The sequence below is a fragment of the Rhopalosiphum maidis genome, chromosome 3 (genome assembly GCF_003676215.2).
Source record: "Rhopalosiphum maidis isolate BTI-1 chromosome 3, ASM367621v3, whole genome shotgun sequence".
Classification (NCBI taxonomy): Eukaryota; Metazoa; Arthropoda; class Insecta; order Hemiptera; family Aphididae; genus Rhopalosiphum; species Rhopalosiphum maidis.
In genome coordinates this window covers 14,195,418-14,206,138 of record NC_040879.1, presented here as the reverse complement: position 1 = coordinate 14,206,138, position 10,721 = coordinate 14,195,418, and the positions used below count along the sequence as shown (strand labels likewise).

The 10,721-nt window shown below is 28.3% G+C and overlaps 1 protein-coding gene across 1 annotated transcript; it reads left to right on the top strand.

Moving 5' to 3' along the window:
• The first annotated feature begins 7,128 nt into the window (after positions 1 to 7,128).
• On the top strand, positions 7,129 to 9,207 carry LOC113559762 (putative uncharacterized protein DDB_G0282133). Its single transcript, XM_026965512.1, has one exon. The coding sequence runs from the start codon at positions 7,129 to 7,131 to the stop codon at positions 9,205 to 9,207; it is 2,079 nt and encodes a 692-aa protein (XP_026821313.1).
• Positions 9,208 to 10,721: the final 1,514 nt, after the last annotated feature.

Here is a 10,721-nt window from a genome sequence, read left to right as displayed (position 1 = left end):
TTTATATATTATGTCCGTTTATTAAACTAAATTAATGGTTGAAACTTGATTTTATATTAAATTAGTAGAACTTATATTATGTTATAAAATATTATAAAAGATGATAATAATGATGTACGCAAAATATTATAATAAAATACAGATGCAACTTTTTAAAATAATCTTGACACTTTGTTATAAATAAAATATACAGTAAATGTACCTATAACCTATCTATATTATATTATCTAATACAATACAATATAGCATTATTTAGATACATTTTAGGCGCTCCCAATTGCAAGTGTAGTAACTACGAAAAGTTAATTTTCAAGAAATTGATATTTTTTTTTATTATATGAGAAAATTAGTTTAATGTCTTAATAGCCTTTATAAACATTATGTGGTTTAGTTAATAATAATTAAAAATAATAATAATCGCTATAAATTATTCTTTTTAAATATATTATGTTATTTTTGAATGATTACTATATGTGTTTTATTAGTAATTATACACTTCTGTATGAAAAATGCCACTTTAAGCTGCAGTATATGCAAAATACTTTATATATGTACAAAGATGTAGATACTGCAAACTATAGTGACAACGGCAGCATAATTTACTAATCTAACCCATTTTTTTTATGTATTAAACTTCTTTTAACTAAGTAAAAACAAATAGGTATGTAGAATTTTTAAATTAAAAACACTATTCTATTCTTATTGTTGTGAATTTTGTAATTACTGCACTTGCCAATTTAGGAGGTCTGTCCATTTTTAATTTATTATTATTTTAATACATAGAAGTATGAGTTGAAACAACCAATTAATTATATTATAACGTTGTCATTTGTTTAACATTTTTTTTTCTATTAGATATTACTAGAATTTTTTTTGAAATTAAAGTTGATATTTTTCTTACTACGTGAAACACAAAGAAATATTAATTTAACGAACATTGTAATTTAACACCATCTAATTCTTTCAAGATTTGGCCACTAGTTATGTGTAAAATCTATAGCTTTTTACATATAAATAATTAGTAAAACATCATTATATAAGTTTGTTGCCATAAACAATTTTCACTTTTTTTGATAGAAACTTATTTGTTTAATCTTATTATCACTATTAAGCTTAAGCAAGGTTTGTTTTTAAAAAGGACAACGGTTGTTGTATTTAAAATCATTTTAAAATAAGCATATACTAAATAGCCATAAATGAAACTTAAGTAATTATTAAAAAAATTGTTAAGACCAAAGTTGTTTTCTACCAGTATTTCATACCCGTACAAACTAAACTAGATGAGTTTATTTTCTTTTGAACTTAATAATATTTAAATGTGAATAACTTACTAAAAAGTCTATAATCTGTATGACTGTATAGACTTAATTAAATAAATTAACAACAACAAAAAAATCATAAAACATATCTGTATAAATTTATTAAAACATTGCTCAAATTTACTTAAGCAACATGTATTAGATACAATAAGTAAAATGGAATAAAAATATTATAATTTTTTAATTTGTATTAAAAATAATATTATTCAATCAACCGTTAATTCAAAAGTCTAGCTTAATTATAAATCAGTCAATTTATTTCCCAATGAACAATTACAACATTTTGAAAATCCATTTCCAAAACCCAAATCGAAAATAATTTCAAAAATCGTTCACAAAACCGAAACTAAAATATTTTTAATTACTGTTCTCTAAACCGAAACCAAATAATGAAAAAAATAATATCCTTTATACTCAAAACCGAAACTAATAAAACTAATGTATCAATATTTCAATTCCTTTTTTCTGATTATTAAATCGACATAGTTATTTACTATTTATCTATTTATGTTTCTCAGTACAATGAAAATATAGTCACGGTCTACCTGTAAACTTTTAGTACTAAACCTCAATTTATTTTGGAATTGTTGACATTTTAAGTTCCTATGTAAAATGTACATATTATATATTTTATTTATTTACTTATTAGGTAGGCAATATTAATTTAGAATTTTTTGTTATTAAATTTCAACCTTTTATACATATAACTAATTGTATTATAATTCAAAACAACCGTTGATAATAATAACATTATAATACATAGACTAATTACAATTAGTAATGATTGCTTTCTTATATATTTTAAAATAATGATTCACAGATCATAAATTACATAATTATTATGGAATCAATTAAATAGTTTATGTCATCAATACAGGTATTTTGGATATTTTTACAATAAGAAAAAATTTAAAAAGTCAACTTAAATAAATATTTTTTTAGTTTAACTTGTTATATTATACTTCTGAGAATTAACTTAAAATCAATAAGTATCTAATTTAAAAAATAGTCATATAACAATAAAACGAATAAAAATACAATGATATTACACTAAAATTAATTATAATAAAAAATAAATGTTATATTTATTTTTAATTTTTAAACAAAATTTACTATAACCATATACATTTTTATCTTATAAAATGAATAGTCAAATCTTGAAAAAAGTAGTATTGTATAATATAAATGATTTTAATAAATAATTATTTACTTATTTATAATGAATTTAACACAACTTGAGATTTTGTAACCAGCAAATTTAATAGGTACCTAGCTGAGTATAAGGAAGTTATTCTTATACGTTTTAACCAAAAATAATAGAAAAATTTCAAAAATTATTATTAAAAGGTTCTGTGATGGAAAGTTCCAACATACCTCTGGTGAATGTACCTAATTATGACATTTTGTGTAGGTTATTACATAATGCGCAGTTTTAAACATAATATGCATGTAATTATAATAAAAATATAATATTTATTTAAATAAAGATACAGGTACCATAATTCGAAAATCATTTGGTATGTATTTTAAGTACCTCATCTTGAAAAAGTATTTATTTACATGAGAATTATTAAAATACAATAACTAAAATAATTTTCAAAATTGTAGGTATGTGCTTAAATTTAAAATAGTGATGCACTATAGAATGAGGGTGTAGTTGTCAACTTTAAATCTCATTGATTTGATTTTTATTTTTCCTACTTTAAATGAATAAAAAAATATACGATAATAATATCATATTATTTTTCGAGTCTGCATAGTGCATGTTAAGTATTACTTGTTTTAGCAAAATTCCAATTATCCGCCGTTATAATCTTGAAAACTAGAGCGCGTCGTATATACTGAAATTTTTAGTAAATGTCCACATAAAATGATAAGACAAACGAAAATATATTGCGTTAATAATTATAGTTACGAATGTTACGATGATCATATTGTTGACGTCTCCTACATCCTAGGTTATGTAATTTTATAGTGATGAGAATTTCTTAATCGATAAAATATAAAAAAAAATAGAACATAATTATTTTGGCATTGTCGTGTACCTACTACAGCATGGCTCAAAATGTTCTGATTTAAGCATGAATTCTCAATAAAAGCAAGTAATCTTTTAATATTTTCACAATATGTTTGAATTTGTTTGTGTTTCATAGATTACAATGAATTATTAATTAGATATTTAAATAATTAACAATAATTTATGTTGTAAATAAAATACACATCATATACTTTTTATATCGATTATTTTGTACAATAATAATAATTAATTTCAGTTCAAACTGTATTGTTAGAGTTCATTAACTATGTTTATAATTATCTCAGAAAAAAAAACAATATTTTGAATAAAATACAGTTGTTGGTATCTATTTAAAGAGGTCCACCAAACAAAGGAATTGATTGACAGAGCTCGTTTATATATTATTTAAAATTTAATCTACCGCGTACCGATAATACTTTATCCCACCTATTATGGGTTACCTTAGTTTCCAAAAAAAGTCTAACATTTTGAACGTAGGCATAAACATATACAGTTTGTTCGATTTCTATATATATGTTGCGATTATATGAAATTACTTTTCCATAAATTTTTATAGTTTCTCATTTATATAAGTTAAAATAAAAATAATCCCAGCAATAATAACAATAAAATAAGAGTTAAATACATTTTTATTCTATCAAGAATTTGTTTTACTTCTATATATTTCTACCTAATATATTTCACATTATAGATGGTGTAATAATATTGTTGGTTGTAACTTGTAATTAATGAAATTAGGATTCTTAATGATGCTTGCAACCACTACAATTATATTACCTAATAAACAGTAAACTGAAAATTCCAAACTACATTTATACCACGAAGTATAACACCATCGGGTGTTGTATGTAATCTTACCTATGTCGCAAGTACTGAGTATATCTAGTAACAAGTTACAAATGTTATACACTTATATAACTTATAAAGTTACAAGTTACCTACTTATTATTGGTATGAGAAATTTACTTGAGACAATAATTTGATATCATATAATTCAGTATAATTCTCAAGGTTTGTGTAAATTACGGAAGACAAACTTTTCATATTACGAAGTTCAACCAATTTCGAATATCCCTCCGCAAATTAAATAATATGTATGTACTTCACTAGAAAAATGTTTTATTTAAATTTACCTCTTACTACTATATTTTAGAACATTCAACAATGCTAGAAGAAAGATTTACATTAAATTTTTGATTTTTAATAATTTTTTTATTTATAAAATATTGTTTGGACTACGATTATTATTTTTGTTGAGCAAATTTGATTCTAAATGGCAGCTATGTATCTCAGTTTATCGATTTTGAGTGTATTCAAGATATTACAATTTTGAAACAAAATTTGGTAGCGCAACTATTAGTTGAATTTATTTACTGGTTATTATTTACTTATACTTTTTTAATTATTATATTTTATCTTTCAAACATTATCACCTATCGGACAATGTAATAAACATTTTAAATTATATTTTAGCTACCAATTTTTGTAATCAAAAAAGAAATGTCAAATTAGTTGTACAATTCTTATAGTTTAAAATTTTAGTAAAGGACTTAATGCCTTTTTAACGATTGTAAAATATTATTATTATATAGATTGGACGTATTTATTTTTTTTGTTTTGAGTGTGAATCGGCAAATTAAATATTCACAAATGCTTTATTGAGCAATTTAAACGATATTTTACGTCACTGGTATACAGGTTAGGTTAGTGCCACAGAAGGAGATCATGTTATACTGACTACTGAGTATATTAAACTTAATAACGTTGAATGTTATCTGAAGCCTGTTTACAGTTTTGCTTTCTCGGGTAATAATGTATCTCAGGATAAGATACTAAGATGGCGTACGCTGCCTTCAATATAATGATATGTATACCTGGACGGTTATTAAGCTACCTATTTTGGACGCATTTCCAGTTCTCGTATGACTTTTGTAATTAGTTAAGGTGGTTACTAAAGTGGGCATAAACAATGTTCTCGTTATGACACTCAGACATATTGTGGTAATGCATATAATACACTTTGAAATTCTAAGGAAACCCTTAAAATCATCAAAGCGTACGTAATTTGAACTCAAATTTATGAGGTTTCATTGTTTAGTGTACTGTTCCAAACAGTGAATTACTCTTCACCAGGTTTAGTTATAACAATATATTCCAGAAAGATATACGAACAGTATTTCTACAAATTATTTTAATAGTCTTAATTTTAAATTAGAAACAATACAACAAGTATTATAATTTATTTGTTAGTAGCATTGGTACTTTTAAATAAATTTCAATTTGTATATGGTTTATGTTGACTAACTTTTTTGTGGTGTTAACTATTAATGCTAAACATTACTAGCTGATTCTATAGAATAATCCCTTGTTGTTTTAAGGGAATTTAATTATTTACAATAATATTATTATACCCTTAGCTATGTAGGTAATATACCCAAAATAATTAAGTTATCTGAAAATTGAATGAATTCAAAGTGAATTATTTTAATATTAACGCAAGAAAAAGATGTGATCAATAACAACAAAGTAATGGTTTTAAAAAAATCGTCAATAGTACGTAGAGTAAAGTATCATTAGTATCAAGTAAACATCTTATTGTATAAATATATTTTTCATATAACTATGAATTAGACAAAAGTAATGTATTTTATTTTTGCACATCTTCGATTTTATGATGAAAATAATTTTGAAACAATAAAAAGATATTTTTTTGCTAATAATCTGTCAAAATATGTGATTTGAATACTTCAACTTCTTTAAAGATTATTTTATTTTTGAAATGTTTGTAATTATTGATTTTTTTAATAATTTACGTATAACGAATAGTTCATTACTTATTTTTAAGTCTGTGTTTAGTAATTTCGGCTGGGCAAATTATTATAGATCGAAATATTAACGAACATTAAAAATGTTATGTACATTTCAAATTCGTAGTAATATTTTATATTTTGTCTAATTTATTATTCATCACACAAATGTTATTCAATTATAAATTAATATAATTCACATTACTCCTTTGCATAATTTACACGGGGCACCTGTATTAAATTGAAGACAACTTGGAATAATGTGTAGTCATATCACTATCAAAGTTCGAACTGTGCAGTCGCTACTGTCACTGAGCCTATTGTGAGACTTGTACATCCATTACTCAGATTTGAGCAGTATTAATATCGAAATAATTCAATGTCATCGTATTAAGTTTGGTTTGAAAATAAAACTTTTATGGCAATAACTTTAGAGATGATATTAATTTATAAATTAAAAAAAATAATAAACCAAGTTTATTAAAAAATTAAACTTTGAAATATGCTGACTAACCAATAAATATAATTGGTTTTTATTCACTGACACTTAATATTTTACAAGTTGCGCATATCATCGTCGTCGACGTTATACATTATTAATCATTTTATCGTTTCAAGGGCAAGAGTAAAAACAGTTAAAAACAAATTTTCAATATCGCAATTCACGCACCCCGTTAGGTTGTTAGACATCAATGGGACCTAACGAGTCCTTGTAACACTGTAGCAGAGTACCTACCTATACTACCTACTCAGTTTTTACCTTGTACTAGTTTATTGCGTCTCAGTTATTATTTACAATCATAATAAATAATTATTTTTTTACGTACTACGTACACCGTGTAGTATAACCTACTTTATTTTTTGTTAACACCTCAAGACCTTTTATAATATTATTCTTATTAAAATTAAAATAAAAAACACGTAGTGATCAACATTTTTGACGATGATTGTATTTTGACAGGCAATGAGCGATCATTTTGACCATTACAAGAGGCCACCGAGCCGGGATAATAGTGTGGACCGGTATAGCCGGGCAGCCAGTCGGCTCAGTGGAGGATCCAGACAGTCATCAGTGGAGAAGTCACAGAATCAGCAGCAGCAGCAGCAGAGAAGAGGAGACGATCGACTTCCGTCGTCATCATCTTCAGCAGCAGATAAATCATTCAATGGAGCGGCGGGCTTCACTACAGCGTCGGCGGCCGGGGCTAAACAGAACATCTCGTCATCGGCCGCCACGCACCGTCAACCACCGCCATTCGAGGAAATTATACTTAGGCAACGGAACCTCGGCCAGGAGATCGTCCCGTCACCCATCGGGCAACCCAAGCGCACCGAGTCATTGTACGTGAATCCGAATACCGCGCGCAAAGAGACAAAACCAAAAGTAAGTACTACATTCATTCGGCGTACGAGTAGGAGTAATAGCCTTGATAGTGATGATGGCCATAACTGTTATGGCGGTAGTGGTGGTAGTGGTGGAAGTGACCACATTTACGGTAACCGTCGTGTCCCTGATATAAATATTATTCGTAATTTTGTCAGTATGCCTTTGCATGATGGCCGTGCTAGTGTTGATAGTGATGATCGCGCTAGTTCTGCTGATTACGCTATCAGAGATATTAGTGGTTTTCGTACAAACGATAATACTGGCGATAGTCGCATTATTAGGGGTATTGATAATGGTCGTGCTATTATGGGTAGTGTTGATAGCAGTCCAATTAGACGTAGTAGTGATGGTCGCATCAGTAGAATAAGTAATTATGGCCACGCTTCTAGGGACGGCGGTGATAGTCGATCTAGAAGTGGTAGTTCTGATGATTACGCTATTAGGGCTAGTTTTGACGTCCGCGCAAGTAGGAGGAGTGAGGTTGGTCGCTATAGTCGGGACCGGAGTGATGGCCGATCTAGAAGCGGTAGCTCTGATGATTACTATAATATGTTGAATGGGGAAAGCCGCTTTAGTAGGGGAAGAGGCGATGGCCGACTTAATAGTAGATGTTTTGAAGTCCGTTTTAGAAGCAATAGTGGTGATAACTATGCTAGGAGTAATGTAGAAAGCTACACTAGTGGGGATAGTAGTGGTACTTGCCCTAGTGGAGATAATAGCGGTATTCGCACTAGTGGCAATAGAAGTGGTACTCGCCCTAGTGGGGATAATAGCTGTATTCGCCCTAGTAGGGATAATAGCTGTATTCGCCCTAGTAGGGATAATAGCTGTATTCGCCCTAGTGGCGATAGTAGCGGTACTCGCCCTAGCAGAAGTGGTTTAAGAGTTCGTTTTAGTGATGAAGTAAGTAGTAGTGATGATCACAACTGCAGGGGTGGTGATTTGGATAGAGGTCAAGACCAAATCAGGAGTGGTAGGCACAATAGTCACTTAAATTCAGATAATTCAAATCAAATAAGAACACGTGATTCTGTAGACAGGGAGACTAGAAATATGGATAACATCCAAATTTATTCACGTGGAAATTACGGTAATAATGCTGACTATGCTAGCGGTAGTGGTAGTATTGATGAAAACGCAGATAGTGTTATCCACAATTTTACCGGAATTAATAGTAGATTTGACGGCTACGGAAATGGTGGCGTATGCAGTAGAAGTGAATCTTACTTTAGTAACGGTATTCGTGAAGTTAGTGTCATTCATAGTAGAAGTAGCGTCCTTGACATTGATGACGATCATATTATTTGTAACATCTGCGATAACGGTGGTGCTGATGGTAATATTGGTGCCCATGGAAATTATGGTAATAATAACGGCAGACGTGGTAATATTAGCATCCATAGTAGTAGTGGTGGTGATAGTGGTCAAGTCAGTGATTACGATTATGGAGGTGAGTACAATTATGAACGCGAATACAATCGCGGAGGTAGATACGATTATGAAGATGATGAGAGTAGCGAAAGCAATGATGAAGGTGCTATAGGTGGCGGAAGAATACCGAGATTGTTGCCATCACGTCCTTCAAATCATAAAATGGTATGGTTTAAAACCTACTTAAACAATAACAAACATAACTTTGTATTGTACAAACATTAGGATAGAGTTTTCTATGCTAATGATATTTTTGATTTGGTGATAACCAAAAATTGTAATTATTGTAAAATAAACTTAAAATAAAAATATCATAAAAAAATCGAGGTGAGATTCTTTTAAATTTGAAAATACAACAGTTCATATTAGAAATAAAAATAATACAGTAAAATGTAATTTTCTGAATTTAAAATTTTCAAATTTATGCGTTTGTGAGACGGACACACAACACATGTAATACGATGTCTACCAATAACGATTATCTAAAAATAGATCATAATAATAGAAATAGTTACTTTTAGTATACATAATTAAAAACTAACCAAAAGAGATATCATAAAAGTATAAACTAACTGTAATTCTTGTAAAGAAAAACGGTAATACAACTTTAATGATACCCCCCTCAGCTCTAACTTACTTAACTAATCAGTAGACCTCAGAAAACTAGTGTTGATCGATCTAATCGCAGGCAACATAATTATATTAATTATTGTATAAACTCGGTGTAATTTAAATAGTAATAATATTTTCTGTTTAGATTATAACTTAATATATAATTTAACTGTTAATAGTTTATGTACAGTGTAAATAAATTGTATTTGTCTTTGACCGCCCGGGCTGGGTTGGCTTTCAAATATAAGATAGTGATATTGTTTAGTTATAAGTTCAAATTCTTAGGATATGTCATATTATGTATATATACATTTTTCAAGATGAATAACCAACTTAATTGGCATGGTTTGTATTTCTGCTGTATTCTTCTCTTGTTTTAAATAAATTCATCGAAATATATTATTATTATCTGCTGATGATGATAATTAGCAAAGAGAAAAACCAACATCTTCAGTACAATTTCAAAACTGTATTCAATGTACCAGTTGAAAATTTGTTAATTTTATAATAGGTTTAGAATATTTATCATAATCTAACGTGTAAATAATGTATATACCTTATTTGTACATTCGCGTGTCAATAATTTAGATTAACAATTTGAGATTACTAGACCATGATTTTTGTAAGCTACAATGAAAAGTGTCCTATTCATAATCACTTTTAGCAACACAAAAATCCGTTGCATTTTATCAACATCAAAGATCTAAGACTTATCTTAATCGATTCTATAATTGTTATAAGATGATAATAATTAGAACAAAATTATCTTATTTTGCACTCGTCTGGTATGGAATTATTGGCACAGGTCAAATAATTTTCAGATTTGTACATAATTTTCAAACAGCAATTGTACGACACTTAAATCCGCGTCCAATATTATGCTCTATTAGAGTATTAGCTATTAGGAATACAATTTACGGATTTCTTTAATCATCAATGGCGATCGAGTCAAATTTCCAAAAGACCTGAGTCTTTTGGAAATTTCGACTGACAGTATATGAATATGCTAGCTAGCGCCTATGCACCACCTCACCCGATCGTTTTTGTACACCATTCTTCGTGTTTGTCATTTACTTAATTTTATCTTCATCGTTGGGTTTATCTGGCACAAAAGTCTCGGTACGAGA

Excerpts from the sequence above, each read along its gene's own strand:
- LOC113559762 (XM_026965512.1), top strand. The coding sequence starts at position 7,129 with ATGAGCGATCATTTTGACCATTACAAGAGGCCACCGAGCCGGGATAAT.